Below are 19735 nucleotides of genomic sequence, written 5' to 3'. Positions count from 1 at the left end.
GCTCCTCAGCAGTCCTGTCTGTTACAGACAAACATGCCCACACTTTTGGTTATTTTTTTTTTTTTAAACTAAAGACAAATTCTATCTTAGAGTCCTTAGGCCAACCAGTGGTTCCCTCCACTCCAGCCTCCTGCCCGAACCGGGTGAAGGCAGGTCAATAGCCTTGAGTCCCTGTGGGACAAGCTCCCTCCCGCACGAGACTCTCCTGGGATCCGTGAGGTCTGCGTACCGTGACGGACTCTTCTGGCAGAGGGGAAGCCCGAGCTTTCGGGGAATTGAGGTCGCACTGGCCTTTCCCGCCAGCACCCCCTCCCCAGAAAGGCGGAGAACTACCCGCTACCCTTTCGCCCCGCGCATGCGGCCCAAGGCCCCAGCCCCCTCTCTGCACATGCTCAGTACACTCCCTCGGACCAGCTGGCTCGCATCCATGGCAACCTGCTAGGCAACCAGGAGTCCGTTGGTCTGAGGTCGTGAACTCCAACCGTTGGAAGGGGCTGCGGCTGAGTTGGAGTTTGAGGCTGTGATAAGTCCCCTTGGGGTCAGAACCGCGGACTTGGGCAGGAGCAGACTCAACAGGGCCGTGGTGGGCTGGGCCAGCGGAGTGGGCTCTCGGGCCCTGGGTGGCAGCTGTCGCCTCTGAGCACGTCTACGGAGGCCACAGCCCTGGACTCTCAGCTCGGTGTAGTCCCGCAGGTGACTGGGTTAGGAGGGAAGTCTGTGGCTTGGGTTAGGGGTCAGTTTGTCACCAGGACTAGGATTTGCGAAGGGACGTGTGGTCTTACCCCCGAAGTCGCTACAACTGGGGTGGAGATGGGGGGGAAAGAGCTAACGCATGTGGAGCTACTTAAATATGCCAGGTGCTTTCCACATCTCATCTCCTGGGCGGTAACTAAAGCACCGAGGTGAAGTGAGCACGCAGCCAGCAGGCTGTGAAGGATTTACTACAGATAAATACTTCTCTGAAATCCCAGCTCTTGCTCTTTCAACCCTTCCCCTATTTCATGAGCTGAGCCTCCCCGGGCAGGTGATTCTGGGGACACCCTGCGCGTCGGTGGGACCGGGTGCGGCCGTAGAGAGGCCGCAAATCGCAGAGCTGAGCCCAGCCCCGGCCAGGCGCCCTCTCCTGGGCTGTGGGCTGCAACTCCGATAATAGTGCCGCTTGTTCTCAGGTGTTTTCTCCCAGGGCCATGGACTCCTCCGCAGGGCCTGGGATGCCTTTGCCCAAATACTGCAGCGTGGCCACAACCCTGAAGGCCCCTGCCTGGGCCGGCACTGCTCCTCCCTGGGACTTCTTCGCCTGCCCTCTCGCCTCCCAAGCACCCTGGCTCACCTGGCAGAGCCCCCTCACCAGGTATCGATCTCGGCTTCCTTTTTCCTCTCTGTTCCTGGTTCTAGATGGTGGGAGAGATGGCCCAGGAGGGAGAGAGCTTGCTTCCTGGGAAGGCCGAAAGGGTTCTTTACCATGTGGGCTCTGAGTTGCTTGGGGTTTAATATTCCCCTAGTCTAAACTGCACTCCCAGTGACATCAAGGGTTGACCTGGCTTTCATCCCACCTTTTAGCGGAGTGGCAGATGTCAGAGTTGGCATGTGTGAGGGAAGGCAGTCAGGCATCATCAGTTATAAAACTTCTAGGTCATTTTACCATCAGCTCTGAGACTTGCTGTGGGACTACATGAGAAATTAGGGTTTCTGCTACCAACCGCTAAGGTGAGGTCTCCAGGCCCCTCCTCAAGTTCCCTCAGTGTCCCTCAGTTATCCTGGCTTTTTGTGAATGGTATCCTTAGTTGGCTGTCTACAGTGTGAATACAAGAGGGGAAAGGAACCTCAGCCTATAAGCACATACAAGTTGTGCAAGTCCCAGGGATTCATGTCCATGCTATTCAAGTCAGTCTGCCCAGGTTAGAGACATGCCAGCCTGAACCCTTTAGCCCCTTTCTTGATTCAGCTGTGTGGACCATCTCATTCAAAGCCTCAGTTAAGCATCCCTGCATCTGGGCTTGCCCACAAAGTAAACAGTTTTTTTTCAGAAACCCAAACCCTGACTCAACAATTCCCTACAGCTTGGTCCTGTCCACAAAATTTCCCAGAACTAGCTGCTCCTTTTTTCTGTCTCACAGCCTCTTAGCTCCTCCGTGCTTCCCGTGCTCAAACACCCCCTCCCCTCTCATTGCCCCACAGTGCTCAGCCTTCTTGCAGTTTTGCTCCTTTGGCATCACCATCCAAGCCTCCACGCCTCCTCGTGGAATCCCACACACCGCCTCAGGATTTCCCTTCCTGGAAGTCTTTCCTGGCCTGCTGTCTAGTCTCAGACCAGTACTCATAACCAGAATATATAAAGGCTAATCCCACCCTGATTACCTTGAAACAATGCCCATTCCTCAAACGACGGTTCCCTTCACTCTCCTCTCCTTCTGCCCCTTCCAGTAGTTTACCTTATCTTACTTGAAGTCACAGATTGCCACTCTTTACATGGATTTCTGTTCCATATTGCCTTACCTGTCATGCACACACCATGGCGCTGCTCAGATCTAACTCTGAAACGTGTTTCTTGATGGTTTTAGGGCTTGGTTTTCTCTACTCCCTAATTCCATTTGCTTTTTCCCAGATATGCATCTTATGACCCGTGTTTCCACATTGCTGACCCAGCATGGCAGGGGCCTGGCTGGCTGGGAAGAGGTGGAGATGCTGCGGACGCATGGGTCCTGGCAAGAAGGGAAGCAGGTGGCTTTTATTACAGGGCTCAGATAAAGGCTGCTCCCGAGGCAAGTCCATAAGTCCCAACATCTCCCCATATGCTCCTCTGGGTGGCCCTGCCATACCTGATATGCCTCAGCTGTGTGTGCCCAGCAGTTCAGTTTCTTGGATAAGCACAGATCTTCCGTGGGCAGGATGCAGAAGTGAAAACGTAATGTCAGTGAGTGCCTTAATTTGCTAGGGCTGGGTAATAAAGTGGCACAAGCTGAGTGGTTTAAACAATAGAAATTGTCTCTTGGTTCTGGGGACTGGCAGTCCAGGTGTTGGCAGGGTTGGTGATTCTGAGGGCTGCGAGGGAGAATCTGTTCCATGCACCTTTCCTAACTTCTGGTGGTTTGCTGGCAATCTTTGGTGTTCCTTGGCTTGTAGAAGCATCCCCCTGATCTTGGCTTTCATATTCACATGCTGTTCTCCCTGGGTGCGTGTCCGTGTTCAAATTTCCCCTTTTTGTAAGGACACCAGTCATTGGATTAGGGGCCCACCCTACTCAGCCGTACTCAGTGTGACTTTGTCTTAAGTCGTTACATCTGCAATGACCCTATTCCCAAATAAGTTCACGTTCTGAGGTACTAGGGGCTAGGACATCAACATATGAATTTGGTGGGGAAACTATTCAATCCATAACAGTGAAGAAAATATACAGTAAAAGCACTTTGTTCAGGAAAATTCAGTGTCTCAAATTATGGGCGCCAGCCTAAGGGAAAGAGGAGCAAAACGTGTGTACCTCATGTAAGCCTGTGTCCCTCCACACAGGAGCACGGTACCCGCATGCTGGGGCCAGGCCTGGGCTTTACTTTGGTGGCTACTTGCTTCTTTGGGATTTTCTCTTCCCACAAAGAGTCAGACTTTGTGAATGCGGATCCATAGAGGGAAACAAGTGTGATATCTAAAAATATATATAAGTTATAGAATTTCCAATCAAAAGTCATTTTGTCATTTTCAAGTAACTAATATGTAATTTCATATGAAATATTAACAGGGTTTTGCTCAAATATAGATCCTGTCTAGTGGTTTGATAAAAGTCAATTTGTAAGCTTGTTCTTTTAATTAGCTTAGTACTTCTCCTGCCCTCTCTGCCAGGCTGCTCATTTGCTTCCTTTGCCCAGACTCCCCTCATGGACGTAATGGCAGTGCAGAGGGCTGCTCCAACAGCCCCAGCCTGTCCTCGCCTGAGAGGGCCTGTGGATGATACCCCGCCCCTGGCTGGCCGCGGACACTGGGACAACACTTCCTGGGAGTGCTGGGAGGAGGGGGTGTGCTTGGGGAAAGATCCAGAGGACCCAGGTTACTCCTGTGAATTGCAGGCCAAATATAAAGATAGGAGAAAAACAAAACAGGAAAAGGAAGAGCACGGGACAGGAAAGGCAAGAAGTGATAAACAAGAGTTGCCACGGCAAGAAGCAGAGGGAAGAGCATCCGCCGCACAGCCGGCCTGTCTCTGCCCTAATGGGCTCCAGGGCAGCACCTGGCCCGGCCCCTTCCCTAACTGGGCCTTGCCGCACGGGAGGGAGACCCGGGGCCTGGCCCCAGGCGTTGTAGGGAACCTGGTGCTCCCTGTAGTACTTCCTAATGCCAGCTCTTATTCTGAGTGTTTTCTTTCGCACAGCTGGAGAGGCAGGGAGTCCTGCTGGTGGAATTTGAGGCTCCCCTTGTCACATGCCCAGGGCTGCCAGCCCAGCGGCAGAGCGTGGTCTTGGAGGAAGATGTCATTCAGTTCTCGCCATCCGTGGAATACTCACTGCGACTTGGGGACAAGGTGCTGGCACTCTGTGGACCAGACCAACAGCGCTATGGCCCCGGCACTGTTGTTTTGGGCTTGGAGGCAAGAGACCCCCAGAGAGGTAAGGGAGCTGCTCTGGCCTCCCAGTCCCCAGGAGCCAGGCTGGTGATCAGGCTGAGGAGAGAGCAAAGGGTGTCTCTTCAGCTTAGGAGGCTTAGAGGCTTAAAAAATCCTTACCCTTTCACTTGCAGCTTCGTCCTGAGGGTGGCCACACATAGACAAATCATATTTTTCAGATTATAAAATATTCTTTATCAGGGCAAAATAGCCCAAGGCTACTATGTCTATGTTGGTTACTTAACCTATGGTGTGGTGAGGTTATCCTGGGGTCACACCAGTACTCATGACTGGTCCCCCACCAAGTCGTCCAGGGACTAGGACAGTCCCCTTGTGCGAGGCTAGCCAGTCAGCATCGTTGTGTTCAGAGAAGCGACAGAAGGAGGTTTCTCCTTCCCTTCCCCCACCTGAGGATGCAGCTTGGTTTTGACGTGAAAACCAAGACATGGCAGCACAGGAAGGGGTGGTAAACATGGGGCAGGCGAGGAATGTCCCTGGCAGGCTCTCCAGGGAGAGGTGCGCACGGGCAGAAGCAAAGCAGAGGGGCTGTGATGAGTCTTTGCTTCTGGGGAGAGGAGAACCCTTATCCCATGATATAGAAGAGGCGGCTGTAACAAAATGGTGACCTTTTCTGTTATGTAGCATCCAAAGAAGAAGAAATTACTGTTCACTTCTGGAATGGCAGGACAGCCCCTGTGCCGCTTGGAGGGGTCAGGTGGGTGCCCCCAGCCGTCTGGAAGAAGGCTGTGGACAGGCTGCGCAAGCCTTTCACCACGGAGCACCCCAGGCCCCTCCTCTGGGCCCCTTGCTGCTCTCTGGTGGGGCCGGTCGCTGGATGTGTCACCGGCGGGCTTCCTCTGAGCACTCCGTTCCTGTGCCCTCCCTGCCACCCGCATGCCTGCTGCCAGCTGCTGGGCCAGGGCTGCCTCTGCTGCTGCCCCTTGGCCGGACCCACTTGGTGGCCTCTAACCGTAACCTCAGGGGTCGCAGCCAGAGAGCATCTACAGGCGGAGCTGAAGCCCACGGCACAGCTTTTGCCCCTTGAGGACCCTGAGGAGGAAGCAGCAGCAGTGCAGCCCCCCATGGCTATTTCCTCCTCCTCTACCTCCTCCTCCTCTGAAGAGGGTCCGGAGAACAAGCTGGAGACGGGCCTTCCCCAGAGGCTGCTGGCGGACAGCACAGGCAACACGGCCCCCATCCTTCTTGAGGAGTCTCCAAGGAGGCAGGGTGGCCTCTGCCAGCCGGAATGGAGGCACTGGAGGAGAAACGGGTCTGAGCCGCATCCCAGGAAGCCAGGTAGACCTTTTCCTAAGGCAGGGCTGAGGCCCCCCGCTCCCTTCCCTCCCAGGTGTCTCTCAGGAATCCGATGCACATGTCCGCTGTGCTGGGATTGGAAGTAACACTTGGTCATGTCGAAGGGGGGGCTGTGATAAGAGGGAAACATGGGCTTTATTGATTAAATGGAAACCTAACAAGAAAGGATGGGCTGATCTTTGTGCTAAGGTTTGCATCCCTGTTTGACAACTGTCTTTTCTTTCTTCACTAGTCTCTACTGGCAGGACTCTGCCACTGTCCATTTCTACCCTCCCCTCCCTCGTTTTCCTTGGAGGCGTTGATTTTTCTCTAGATGTACAGTCAGAATGCCTCCAGGTGTTGATTGGAGTCTTTCAGTGCCCTGAGAAGCTCAGAAACAGGTCTTTAAACACTGGCCATTGGACCCTACTCTCCAGATGGGCCCCTTAGGAAGTCAGAGCGGGAGGAACCAGGCACAGCCTTATGCATCTCACTCTACCACTGAGAGGGGAGGCAGTGTCATTGTCATTGGCAACTTGCAGCCATCCCCAAACTTCTCTACCCAACCAACATGCCCTTGTAGGTTTAGAGCAGTGTATCATTGATATGCCTCATGCCGTGCTATCTAAATTCCCAGTGGGGCCCAGAAAGAGCAGATGCCTAAGGCAGCTGGCAGAGCTTTGTGAAGGAGGTGACTTGGATAAGCCAGCCCTAGACTAGATTCTTGGGGCCCTGCGCTGACAATTCAACCTTCAGTGAACTAAATGAACATTCACTCTGGGGCAGGGAGACTCCTCAGAATACCACTGCCAAGGGCATAAGGATCTGTAGGCACTGCCCACACTGGGACTCTTTGTGGGTCCCCATTGGAAGCCATTGCCCTATTTTCAGGACAGCTGCTCAACCAGAAGGACCTCTCAGCCCACGAGGATTTTAATCTTACGCCAGGAGTAAGGCCTTTATTAGTCTTCAGTTCCAGGAGGCTGAGAAATTGTTTCTACACTGAGAAAATTTCTTGGGGGACTCCTCTGGACCCCTGGGCTTTGGAGTGGGCAGGGATGGATGTGTTGGCTGCTGTTGTATCTTAGATGAGGGTTCCTTCCTTGGCTTTCGAGGTGTGCGATCTTTCCCCCACCTCTGAGAGGGAAATAAGTAGAGGGACGAGAATCTATAGCTATGACCAGCTGGGCTCTTCCTCCCCTCCCTGAGAGGACACCTTGTATTGAAAATATAAAGGTGGGAGCAGGGATAGGTGTTCCTGGGCCTCTTTCCTTGCAGTGAAAGGCCTTGGCAGAGGCTGCTTGGAAGCAGCTGTTTCTACACGGTATGCCCTCCAACAAGTGATAATATAAAGAAAATGGTGCCAAAGTCTAGAGTTTTCAAGCTAAATTCTCCATAGCTTCCACTGCCCTCCTGCTTCAGCACAGACTGGAGAAAGAAAAGCTGTATCTCTCCAACAGGGAGGAGTCTCTGGGGCAGCAACTGAGGTGGCACGAGACCCAGTCTCAGGGAGAGGAATGCCAGTGGGGTAACCAGAAGGCCGTGGCGGTCAGACCTGCCCCAGGCTCCAGGCCTGCATTCCCATGCCTGTGCCTGCTCCATGGCGTTCTATCCAGACTGGTTCTAAACCTGACTGAGGCCAAACAAATCTCCCCTGGCCCCAAGCATACACCGCTCTTATCGCCACTACCCAGGCACCCACACCTACATTCAGCCTCTCTCCCCGCATCACCATATTTAAACAGATCCACTCTAAAGTTCCCCCCGCACCCAAATACATTATAGTAATTGGCTATAACGAGAAATATAGTATCTTCAGGTACTTGGCCTGGCTTTCCTCTAGGTACTGGATCATTTGTTATGCTCTGGGCAAAGGTTAATTCTTGGAGCTGAACCATGAGAATCAGTGAGCCTGCCCTCTGCCAGGTCCTACCTCTGCACCCAAAGCTATGGAGAGTATGCCTGCATGGGGCGTGGAGAAAGGGGCATCTCCAGGCCCCATCCCAGATGGAGTGCTGCACGCCACACTAACTAGCGAGGTGAACTGGTGAGGTGAAGCGTGTAAAACGACGTGTGTGCCTGGGCTAGAAACAATGGCAAATACCAGAGCTTTTCTTCTCTCCCCTCCAGATCTTGTATCCTTTTAAGGAAATGTGCCGCTTTGCTTCTCCTAACTGTGCTTGATTGCCATCAAGTACTGATGCTTCACAGTCTGGTCTGAGGCTCTACCTCTTAAGAATCCCCTTGTACGGGTCCTCCGCCCTCCAGACTTTTTGCTCCTTTTAGTTACAGGCAGTGAGGTTACTGTCTGAGACTAACCTAACAATCCTAGAGGGCCAGGATTCACGCCAGCAGTCATGCTGCTCTCCACCCGCGCTTATGACTGAAACAGGGTCCAGACAGTTAAGGGATTCTGTGGTCCTTGATACAGTTCTACACAAGTCAAGTCTAATCCCATCAAAATGGTGGCATATTCAACTAACTGAATTTTGGGTTTAGGAACAAGACTTTGCAACATCGGGAAAGAAGAGAAGGGCAACAAACAACAGACAGTGAAAACTGCAGCAGTGGGGAGTCCCAGGGAGCTGGTCCTGGAAGCCACTGGCATGAAGCCACTACAGAGCCTGCCAGAGGAAGCTGAACACAAAAAACTGAGTCGGGGTACTGCGGCACATCAGGGGGACTAGAATTACCCCTAAACTAAAAGCTCCAAGGATCTAGGTAAAGCAGATGGCTGGGAAGGGGCTTCTGAAGGACTCCTTCCATGGTTCTTTGACCTTTTGGGGTCACACCACTTTTGAGAATGATAAAACCTATGGCCCCTCTTCCCAGAAAAATGCACACACCTACAATTTTGCATATGATTTCAGAAGGCTTACAGAACCCATGAATTTCATCACTAGGGGTGCAAGGATCCCCAGTTAAGTGACCCCTCTACCCTATGGTGGTGGGCATGGGCCTGCTTTACTAGGCCCTCGGTCCGTCAGAGTCTCGTCTTTGCTAGGAATGCGAATACAGCTCTACTTAAACCTTTGTATTCTTTTTTTTTTTTTTTTTTTTTGATGTGGACCATTTTTAAAGTCTTTTATTGAATTTGTTGCAATACTGCTTCTGTTTTATGTTTTTTTGGTGTTTTGGCTGTGAGGCATGTGGGATCTTAGCTCCCTGACCAGGGATAGAACCCGCACCCCCTGCATTGGAAGGTGAAGTCTTAACCACTGGACCGCCAGGGAAGTCCCCAAGCCTTTGTTTTCATCATATAAAATACTGGCCTTTTTTTCTGAGGAAAGACATGTTCAAAATGAGGTGACTCCCTAGGCAAAACTAAACTGAGAGATGCAACAATACTGTTGGTGTGGTAGCTTAAAGATGTTTAGGACACATCAATGACTTTGCAATTTTAAGGATCGAAAGTCACTGATTTTAAAGTCACCATAAGACTCTCAGGATTTTTTTTTCTCTTGTAGGAAGCTAAAGAGTAAATACCTGAGGAGGAGTTAGTTACAAAGTGGCTGACACAAGGCCTTCTTCTACGGAAATGGTACAGTGCAGGCCACAGGTGATAGTCTGATAAGCAGCAGCATCTTCACCCCAGGAAGACATCCCTGCAGATGAGTGGCAGGAAGGCACCTGTCCTAAGGGCACAGGAGTGTGGCGGCCCTGGCGAGGGCTCCCTGCCAGGGGCCTGGTGCGATCTGCTTGAGGATGCCTCTTCCACAGAAGCTACAGAACATGGTTGGCCTGCTTTGGGCAAATGTGTCCACAGCCTCTCTGCCATCTTTGCATAAAGCCTCAGTTGTACATGAGCAACATTTTGTTTGACTTCTTAATGCCAATAAAAAGGAATTCTCTTCATTTCCAAATTTCTTACTTTATTATCATAATTAACCTTTACTTGGAAAGCAAGCAGTAAAAACTATTCAGACAGCATCATTACATTATTACTTCAGGCAGAAGAGGGTGAGGGGAGTTTCAAGTTAAAATAGGCACTGAAAGAGACAAACTCCAGTTCCTAGGAAGGCTCACCCTCTACAGTCAGTCAGCATTAAAAGCAGGATTAATGTGTAAATTTTAAGAGGACATATGGTAACTTTATTCTTCTTGATACTTAAAAAACAAACAAAAAAAAGGTGATGTCTGTGATGGTCAACATCATATGAGGAAGACCAAGTCCACACTTTGTCCTGAATCAACTGCTACCACGTGAGTCTTCTTGGTCAAGTCATTTACACCCACAGTGACGGAATAGGTCCCTGGATATACTTCTATGTAGAGGTCCTTAGAGATGTCCTCAGCCTGGAAGGAAAAGTGGATATTAGCAGTTTAGAGATTTTATGTCCCAGTGCCGTCAGGGCACCTCCACCCGGCTCCCTCGGTGTGTGATGGAGTGAGGTACTAACGTGGTAGATGGAGGTTCTGCTTTCAAGGCTTGGCTTGGCAACGTAATAGGACTGCCATTTAGGCCAGTCTCAGCCTCTCCTTATGCTTGTTTCCTTATTTCTAAAATTAGCTCACAAATAAGCATGTATGTGAAAACACTAAATTGTTATAGGAACATGAAGGATCATAAAAGGAACACTCTGGTTGGAGTAGAAAGGTTAAGAATCAGGTAGAGGGAAAGGCTAATGACGATTGCTTTGGGGCTCAAAAGTAGGCAGTGGCACTTGTTATCACAGATCAGCAGTAATGGCAAGGCGCTGTGGGATAATGAGAAGTATTCTTTTTAACTGTGCTTTGCTAAATTCATTATTAGGAGGATGAAACATTTCTTTTCACCTAAAGCTGAGAACACTATGAGTAGATTCCACTTTGTCATGCAGAAAGTCAGCTGGCTGGCTAAAGCCCTCCCTTGGAGACCGGTTCTCCTATACAGATGGTCCCCGACTTACAATGGTCAGACTTATGGTTTTTCGATTTTATGATAGTGTGAAAGTGATATGCATTCAGTAGAAACCGTACTTCAAATTTTGAATTCTGATCTTTTCCCGGGCTGGCGATGTGCACCACAATACTCTCTCGTGATGCTGGGCAGCGGCAGTGAGCGATCTCCCAGTCAGCCACGAGGATCACGAGGGTAAACAACTGATACACTTATAACCATCCTGCACCCATACAACCAGTCTGTTTTTCACTTTCAGTACAGCATTCAATACATTATCAATACATGAACTATTCAAAACTTTATTATAAAGTAGGTTTTGTGTCAGATGATTTTGCCCAACTGCAGGGTATGTAAGTGTTCTGAGCACGTTTAAGGTAGGCTAGGCTAAGCTATGACGTTCAGTAGGTTAGGTGTATTAAATGCACTTTTAGATTTCCCTGGTGGCGCAGTGGTTAAGAATCCGCCTGCCAGTGTCGGGGACACGGGTTCGATCCCTGGTCCAGGAAGATCCCACATGCCTCGGAGCAACTAAGCCCGTGCACCACAACTACTGAGCCTGCGCTCTAGAGCCCGTGAGCCACAACTACTGAGCCCGTGTGCCTAGAGCCCGTGCTCTGCAACAAGAGAAGCCACCACAATAAGAAGCCCACACACCGCAACAAAGAGTAGCCCCCGCTCGCTGCAACTAGAGAAAGCCCGCGCGCAGCAACGAAGACCCAACACAGCCAAAAATAAATAAATAAAAATTTAAAAATAAAAAAATAAATGCACTTTCAATTTATGATATTTTCAACTTACAATGGGTTTATCGGGATGTAAGTCAAAGAAGATTGATACTGCAACACACTGGAAGCTGGAGTTAATGGAAAGATTTATGTTTAGAGCTGAGCTGAGCACAAGCCATCCTCCAAGGACAGACTTCATGCCTGGCTGGGAAGTGGTCATGGCAGATGTGCAGGCAGAGGAAGGGTCTCAGCTCAAATGGCCAAAGAGCAAAGTCACAAACCAGAAAAGAGCCTGTAATTAAGAGCCAGAGCACCTATCCCACAACTGGGAGACCACTACAATGCTTACTCAATGCTCAGAAGGAGCCACAGGCAGAAGCTGTCATTTCTACATCACCCCTGGGGGCGGGGGGCAGGTGGACCAAACTACTGGCCAGTAAATTCTGCTAGGAGGAATAAATGATAATATTTATACTTTTATGAAACTTCCTCTCTTTCCATCTTGCAAATAGATTTGAAGCCAAGGTTTTCCGAAGCTGCTTTATGCTATATCCTTTCATGCCCAGTTACTGCAAAATTGGAGGCTTATCATCATTTAACTGACGTGAGTGTGTATGACAATGCCACAACTATTTATTGGTCATCAACTATGAAAATAAACAAAAGGAGGTTTCAGAAAATACAGCTTTATCAGAATTGCAGAAAGCCAAGGATGCTTCAATTGTCTGCATAAAAGGGGCAAGATTGGCATCTGTGATTCCAACACTGTGAACATCAGGAAGATTAGCATTACCAAAATACAGTAAGTATTGGAGGCATCTAAGCCTAACAACTTGTACTAAAAGCCGAATAGTCTTAGTTGCTACTAACTCTAGTATATTCTGAATCCTGGCTAGTAGCACACTGTATACAAACAAAAATTAAGCAAACTATTGCAGCAACACACCAGAGTTCCATTCCTCAGAATTCCAGCCCTTCCAAGTTCCAAAAGATTCCCTGGGTTCATCAACTAATGAGTATTTTATCCTAAAAACATCACTGTATGTTTTCACAGAGAAACATTTGCGGAAAATAGGAACAAATCTCTTCAAATGTTTTGGAACCTGATCTAACCAAATGTATACGTTGCAGAATTTCAGCAATGGTTTTCACTTTGTAAGCAGGAGGGTCAGGCCCCTCCTGCTGCTTGAACAGATGGTGGAATTCCAACAGGACCCAGTGCCAGCCCAGCTGAGCTGTAGGAATGAAGATATGAATACTTTGCATTCTTTCCAACCGCAACTATGAGTTCAGGCACAAAGAGTATCCCTGAAATTTCAAGTGAAGGAAGGATACCAAGAAAACATAATTTTACACTGAACTAAAATGTTGTACACTGTCCCCAAGGGTAAAAATATCCCAACTTAAAAATACTATAGATCCAGTACAAAGAACCCTATAGTAACCAGATCAGTTCATGGAATTGCAGTGGTGGTGGAGCCCAGTACCCTAGAAGTTCTGTACTCACAGGCTGGGATGCCTCTAGTGCACACTCTGATGCCTGACGGATGCCTCCGACACCAAGGGGGGTGTCTTTTCTCTGAAGAGTAGGTAGAAACATTGATTAGGGCCCAAACTTTGACTTCTGGATGGTAGAGAGAAAATTTTTCCTACTTAATTAGGAACTAACAATTGTTCTGTCAGTGTTTTCCAAGTTGTCACCTAAGTTCTTAAGGCTTTTAGTGAATTCTGTTAAGTATTTTTAGTCAGATGTTTACCATGATTACCTTTTATCCTTACATGGGCTTTGGACTCAGATAGACCTGAGTTTGAATCCTATCTCTGTCATTTACTGAGAGGGACAGATTAATTTCTCTAAGCCTTGGTTTCCTAGTCCATAGCTTCGGGATACTACACTGTAAGGAAGATCTAAAGTGCAAAAGTGATTGACATTTAACAGGCTTTCAGAAAATAGAATTCTCTTCCAAGGTTCTCCCAGCAGTGGGAGTACTAGAGGGGAAGGGGCTGAACTGAGAAAGTCAATTTCCCTTAGATGCACCAATTTACGTTTTATAGGAAGGGATGGGAGGGATACGAATGACTCTTGCCCACATGTAACTCCCTTAGGGTCAAGCACTCTTAAGAGGGCCTAGGCCAGGCCAGAAGAGGAAGCCCAGGATCCAGGCTCTGGTGCTACCCCTTGTACCCCAGGCCAGGGAAACAGAATGGCTCACATCCCTGCAGCCACTCTCCCATCCCTTCCCTAAACCCACAGGCCAGAGAAGTCAGGAATCCAACCTGTGGATTAGACTCTGAACTTAAGTTTGCTATCTTTGAGTACAACCAGGGGAGCTTAAAAAGAAAAACAAAAGCAAAAAACCCCTACTCTCCCCAGAAACAATAACAAAGGACTCCTGTTGAATCAGTTCAACAAGTAGAGTCTTTGGCTTCCCAGAGTGACATGTGGTAAAATACAGGTAATTTGCAGTGAGAGGCCTGTAATTGTTATCTTTAGGAAAAGCATTTTGTTAAAAGAAACCCCCTCCTTGCATTTCTTTTTTTAAAATTACCAAAGACATGATACTTATCACTACCTTAGAGTGAAATATGTGATTATTAAAAATCTCTTTCATATCCCTAGATGTAGAAGAGGATATTTGAAGCACTTTTCGTTAAGCCTGTCCACGAATCCCTTGGCCCAGGACTGCAGGTTCAACTGAAGATCCGACAATGGCATCAATCTCATATTTTGGACAAAAACTCCTATTTCATGTTCATTGCTGTAAGTTCTCTAAGGCTGGGAGGTGATACATTTCCGTTGAGCGCTGTAATGCTGAGTCACCCAGGCATCCAATAATACAATCCAGCAGGAGCTCCAAGATGTAGGGCCTCCTATCTTGGGAAGCTGAGGGCACAGCACAGCACAGCTGAGGATACATACCTGACCATTCCCAGTGTCCGAGCACAAGTGCAGCTTCGACTTCCCTCTGTGATAACGATAGACGTGGGTTGCCCCTCCTTCCTCTGGCACAGATGAATAATATTTCTAGAGAAGTAATGTGAAAGATGTTGGGTAACCAAACAGATTGGTCAAATTTTCAAAAAACTCCTTGTTACTTGGGCAAAGTATGGTTAAGGAGGGAGGCAAGAGAGCAAAGGTAAATTACCTGCCCTCTTGAGAGGCCTCTGAAGTCATATAACAAATCTTAGCCCATGTAAAGTGGCTGCAGAGAAGGAAACTGCACTTGGCCTTACTTTGCTGCCATCTGCTGCCTCTGTAGGGCAAGAACTCCGGCAACTCAAGCTGGGTAGGACCATGCTCTCTGCCAGGTTAAATAATTTTCACAACATCCTCACCCCGAGGTCAAATACACAAGCCCTTTCATCTCCTCTCATGACACGTTCTGACAAAGAGGTCTGTGTTTATTAAGTCTCAGACAAGGACAAGAGAAGAGAGAGGTGCATCTCCTTGAGATTTAGAAATACAACAGGAAATGTAACATGAACCCAACAGCTATGCAGCCATTCTCCCTATGCAAAGGAGGGGAGGGAGAAGACTCCGATTTAAGCAAAAATAATCCAAAGGATCAGAATGCAGTTTTTTTCTTGTCTACTTCCTTCCTCCCCCTCAAAGTTAACCTTAGACTTGCCCCTGATTGTGACTAATGATGAGGACAACATAAGCCTGCTTGTTTTGAACAAAGGGTGGGGACAATGTTTAAGGCAAGAGACCAAAAGAATGAGAAGCTGCGGAAAGCACGTCAGGACATGACTCTAATGATGTAATTTAGGGGATGCTTCAAAATTTTGAAAGCAAACTCAGAACACTGTTCTTAATTCTATTTCTAGAAAGCTGAGGGGTTCTGAGCCTCCATTCCTTAATGGAGATTTGAACTAAAGCATGAACTGAAAACCAAAATGAAGAACACTAATTTACTAAACCTCAAACCAAAGACAAATATTATTTCTTTTACTGAACCATGAACCAAAGTGTTTAACTTGATCACTTTACAGTAGAGCCAAAGTTATGGATTTTTCTAAAACCATTTAACAAAATAAGAACATAAAAATACTCTCTGAACCATATCTCACTGGTTGGAATCCTATTCCTGGAGTCACAAGGATTTTAAAAAAGATGTAGAAATATTAGAGATTTTTTGAATCTTAATATTCATTATGAAATTGAAAAGCAGGACAGAAACAAGGTATTCTCTTCCTTCTGCCATGCAGACCAAGCACCCTTACAACCACGTAAGAATCATAAAATGTTAAGGCTGGAAGAGACCACAGAGTCTGTTTTAATTCCTAGAAGACAGAGAGTACCTTCCATGCAGGTGATTTTCTTGAATGTTGGCTGCCTGCCTTCAACATTCCCTCAAAATACTTAAAGACGACCTTAATGTATGGTTTTGAGAAAAGCGCCTTTAAAACCTTTGTTCACTCACTTCAATGAATGGGACCAAAAATCTCACATAAGTCCCCTGTGCTACAGTTTATGACAATTTTCTGGTGTTCATCTCTCAGTGGAAACCAAAGAAGCAGACTATAAGGGCTGGAAAGGACTTGAAACATCGTCATTTTACCATGTGGGAAGGTAAGGCTGAGAGAGACTAACTAGCCTAAGGCATTATAGCCAGGAAGTGGCAGAACACAGGTCTGATTCCTGGGAGGCTGCTCCTGCCATTAAGCCACACTACCTCTGATGAGGGCACTGCATCTGTGCCACATAACCACCTCTGTGGCCAACAAGTGATATGGACCCAAAGGGGCATACTTAAAAACTACATTACCAGGGGGACTTCCCTGGTGGCCAGTGGTTAAGACTCCGTGCTTCCAATGCAGGGGGTGCAAGTTGGTTGGGGAACTAGGATCCCACATGCTGTGTGGCCACACACACCCACACACAAAAGCACACTACCTTACCAGGGACTTGGAACAGAGATTAAGATCTAATGGAGGGATTTTGTTTCAGTTTTTGCTTTGAAAACAGAGAGGCTCGGTTCCAGTTTAGAATGATCTTACTGATTTAAAAAAAAAAATTTCAGTTCAAAGTTAAAAACCCCTAATATTCGGACTTGTTTTGGAATTCAGCAAATAAGCCCTGCCCTCCGAAACAATAATGAGGGCAGATCTTTTCTGGCTTGTGCATTGCTGTATCCTCGTAACAGTTAAAGTTAGGCATTCAATATTTGTTGAATGAATGCTAACCTGGATTTATCACCTGGTTTAAATCCTTGGCTGATTACAACCTGCCCACGAAGGCAGGGCAGGGTGAACAGGCAGTCTCCAGATTCTCCCTAAATTCCACAAAAATCCACTTTATGATCCATCAGCAGGCAGATCAGGGGCATGACTTTGGCTTACACCAACTTACCCCACACTGACTTGAAGTATAGTCCATGAATTCAGCCATTGTTCTGAAGGAAGCACTGAGGGTTGGGTGTCTTTCTTCTCTCTATTTGAATAAACGGCAAGTCACAGGTGAGATCTGTATTCCCTACTGGAGAAGGAAGTCATTTGGGGAATACCTTCCCTTTTACTTTTTGAAAGGCCTCTGCAAGTTTGTCAGTAAAAGGCTCTTACTGAGAAAGAATTCCAACTCTAAAAGGAATACACAGACATGCAATTTTTCCAGGACAAAGACAGGTTTGTTGGCTTTCCTCTAATATCAAATGATAGCCTGTAAGAATTGTTGTAAAAAGTAACCAACCAGGGCCGAGCACTAGCGGTCTCTAGCGGTATCCTAAAGCTAGCCAATAGGAATCTGTCAAATGTCAAGAGTTTTCAAAAGGCTTTCCGGTTCACTGTCCTGATACTTAACAGCTTCCGCCAAGGACAGGATCCCTCGGGTGCTGCTGTGTGGCGTGCCCTGGTTCTCAGCAAGCCGCTGCTGAGCGAATGAATGGGCTGGTCCCGCAGCACTGGAGCCCTCACCTCTCCTGGGAGAAGGCGATGGGGGCCGGCTGCCGGCCCTCTTTCTCTGTAGGGCCGCTCCCGGGAAATGACCCCCACGCTGCCTGTGGGAAGCTCCACCGAATGCCAGTCCACCGCCCTCCTTTTGGCCCGCTCCAGCACTTCTTGACCCAGCCTAGCCGAGCGTTGCAGGGAACGTCGGTCCACCCCGTTCAGCGCCGCGGCCGCCAAACAGTTCTCCATGTCTCCCTGCGAGGGCACATACACACAAACACCGGCGGGTTAGCGGGCCTCCGGGACCCCGCTCCAGCTCGGGGTCGAACCCAGGGCCTCGATCTCCCCGGCGACCGCCGCCCCCGGCTCCGCCCAACGCGCTCTCCAGCGGGCTCGGTGTCAGGGGCGAAGGCATGCGCGGAGCCCCTCCATTTCCGTCTCCCCCTCCCTCACTAGGAAGCCCTCACCCAGCCGGCCTCTCAAGGCGCATGCGCTCAGCGCCCGGTCGTCGAGGGGGGCTGGGCCTGGAGCATCCTGCGCCGGCGCAGCAGGCCATTGGCGGTGAGGGGTCGAGGGGCGTGGCGGGGGCGGTGAAGCGCGCGGCCCGCACAGAACAAGCCTACTGTGTCCCGGCCGCCGCTCCTGTGAGCGGGTTGTCGGGCTAACTGCCGGAGCGTAGGGGGCGGGGCGGGGCCTGCCGGCTGGCGGGTCGCGGGAGCTGGAGTCAACCCAGTGGCTGAGGCTGTCTGTCCACGCTGTCGCAGGAGCCCCTGGGCCAGGAGCTGGCCCTTAGAGGTCGTCTCCGCCGCTTAACGCGGAGAACCTGTTGTAAAGTCAGGTGGTCTGTTGGGCTAAGAAATTGTGGGGAGTAAGAGGCGTGCCTCCAGGCGCCTATTAATGCCTGGTCTATATTTTAGGATATCGCTACTGTAAAACCTCTTTTGTTTGGGGAGATGACTAGGATAGGCCAAACAGTGCGGCTGCCACAGTGGCGTTTGGAGAAGGGAGTCTGGCCAGCAGGCTGTGGGCTGTGGGATGTCCGGCCCACAGGGCCAGGGGTGCCTGCGTTGTGTGTAGGGTCTCTCGTAATCCCCTCGTGGTTGCTTCCTCACTCCTCCGGTGAGAAGTATAGACTCACACCTTTTTTTGGAGGCCGCTTCTCTCGGGGGCGGGGGTTCACCTTTCAAGAATAGTTGCCCCACGTTTAAATAAGGAGTCGTGCGTCTTTACCTTCCATTCCACGCCACCGGTTGTCTGGTAGGAGATACAGGGTCTCATTGTGAATTAGTGACTTTGCTACACCATCCTGGCGCGCAGCGAAGCCTTGTTGCTCAGGAGAGACCACTTTAAGGGACACGAGGAAATCCTCAGTGCTGAGCAGGTCTCCTCAGCAGATGGCTTGATTAGCAGTTCTGAGCTATCAGGTGTGTATGAGGATACTACTACAACCTCCATCTGCACTGTTGCTCATTTCCTGCTTTCCTCTCAGCGAAATTGAATGGAAGTCTTCATTATCCTCGGGATAGTTTTCATTGTAGGAGTTTTCTAAAACTTTTCCTTCAGTAAGTGTTTATCAGGTGCCTCCTCTAGAACATAGTGGTTATATGCACAGGGTCCCAAATGTCCAGTCTGGAGAGCTGAGTTTGAATTCAGACTCTGCCACTTTTTTGCTGTGTGATTCTGGGCAAACAAATTAACTTCTTTGAGCCTCACTTTTCCTCATCTCTATTCTAGAGGATACCAATAGTACCAATCTCCATAGACTGTGAGCTTCTTGAGGACATGGACCATATCTGCCTTGTTTACTGAGTTTAAGAGGCATCTAGTATTTTTTTTTAAACGTTTCTTTAATTAATTAATTAATTTATATTTTTTTTTTGGCTGTGTTGTGTCTTCGTTTCTGCGCGAGGGCTTTCTCCAGTTGCGGCGAGCGGGGGCCACTCTTCATCGCGGTGCGCGGGCCTCTCTCTGTCGCGGCCTCTCCCGTTGCGGAGCACAGGCTCCAGACGCGCAGGCTTAGTAGTTGTGGCTCACGGGCTTAGTTGCTCTGCGGCATGTGGGATCTTCCCAGATCAGGGCTCGAACCCGTGTCCCCTGCATTGGCAGGCAGATTCTTAACCACTGCGCCACCAGGGAAGCCCAGCATCTATTATTTTATCTGCCACAGAAGGGACTGAAAATAGCGACTGAATGCGTGAATAGGGTTGCTGTAAGGATTTTGTGAGAGAATTCCTGTAAAATACTCAGCACAATGCCTTGCCAAAAATAAGTGCTCCATAGATATAGCTACCATTACGTGCCAGGTACTGTCCGAGGAGTGGTGGAAAATACAAAGTATAAAGGAGAACTTAAAAGAGG

At 48.9% G+C, this 19735-nt stretch overlaps 2 protein-coding genes and 1 long non-coding RNA gene across 12 annotated transcripts in view; 1 reads left to right on the top strand and 2 right to left on the bottom strand.

Moving 5' to 3' along the window:
- The window catches only part of LOC309668375, a 485025-nt gene that overhangs the window by 290361 nt on the left and 174929 nt on the right, over positions 1 to 19735 (bottom strand). The window lies entirely within an intron of this gene.
- On the top strand, positions 468 to 9739 carry LOC309668367 (uncharacterized protein C11orf16). Of its 2 annotated transcripts, none has more exons than XR_014268199.1 (7): positions 468 to 693; positions 1170 to 1351; positions 2606 to 2762; positions 4361 to 4595; positions 5234 to 5843; positions 8384 to 8605; positions 9352 to 9739. XR_014268199.1 is itself a non-coding variant. In XM_082478087.1 (7 exons), exons 2-6 carry the CDS (start codon positions 1188 to 1190, stop codon positions 8569 to 8571), a joined length of 1398 nt encoding a protein of 465 aa, XP_082334213.1. In that variant the 5' UTR covers positions 474 to 693; positions 1170 to 1187; the 3' UTR covers positions 8572 to 8605; positions 9352 to 9739. The 2 variants fall into 2 exon arrangements, 1 of the variants encoding a protein (XP_082334213.1); XM_082478087.1 differs by having other exon boundaries at positions 474 to 693; positions 5234 to 5887.
- On the bottom strand, positions 9740 to 18028 carry AKIP1 (A-kinase interacting protein 1). Of its 9 annotated transcripts, none has more exons than XM_082478101.1 (6): positions 17831 to 18028; positions 17292 to 17632; positions 16845 to 16925; positions 14412 to 14516; positions 11565 to 11619; positions 9740 to 10180 (listed from the first exon to the last, which is right to left on the bottom strand). In XM_082478101.1, exons 2-6 carry the CDS (start codon positions 17624 to 17626, stop codon positions 10037 to 10039), a joined length of 720 nt encoding a protein of 239 aa, XP_082334227.1. In that variant the 5' UTR covers positions 17627 to 17632; positions 17831 to 18028; the 3' UTR covers positions 9740 to 10036. The 9 variants fall into 9 exon arrangements, 8 of the variants coding, with proteins under 8 accessions (XP_082334227.1, XP_082334228.1, XP_082334221.1 ...); XM_082478102.1 differs by lacking the exon at positions 11565 to 11619 and adding an exon at positions 12999 to 13070 and having other exon boundaries at positions 17405 to 17632; positions 17831 to 18011; XM_082478095.1 differs by having other exon boundaries at positions 17845 to 17967.

The sequence above is a fragment of the Balaenoptera physalus genome, assembly GCF_965194825.1.
Source record: "Balaenoptera physalus genome assembly, chromosome: 10".
Lineage (NCBI taxonomy): Eukaryota > Metazoa > Chordata > Mammalia > Artiodactyla > Balaenopteridae > Balaenoptera > Balaenoptera physalus.
This window is presented reverse-complemented; position numbering and strand designations above follow the sequence as displayed.

Bases quoted from the DNA above. Each gene is read 5' to 3' on its own strand.
- AKIP1 (XM_082478101.1), bottom strand. From the start codon at position 17,626: ATGGAGAACTGTTTGGCGGCCGCGGCGCTGAACGGGGTGGACCGACGT. The intron at 11,620-14,411 runs GTATGTATCCTC...CATTAACTCCAG, and splicing joins CGGACACTGGGAATGGTCAG to CTTCCAGTGTGTTGCAGTAT. The intron at 10,181-11,564 runs GTAAGTTGAAAA...TTTTCCTTCCAG, and splicing joins TACATCCCGATAAACCCATT to GCTGAGGACATCTCTAAGGA.
- LOC309668367 (XM_082478087.1), top strand. From the start codon at position 1,188: ATGGACTCCTCCGCAGGGCCTGGGATGCCTTTGCCCAAATACTGCAGC. The intron at 4,596-5,233 runs GTAAGGGAGCTG...TCTGTTATGTAG, and splicing joins GGCAAGAGACCCCCAGAGAG to CATCCAAAGAAGAAGAAATT. The intron at 5,888-8,383 runs GTAGACCTTTTC...TTTTGGGTTTAG, and splicing joins GCCGCATCCCAGGAAGCCAG to GAACAAGACTTTGCAACATC.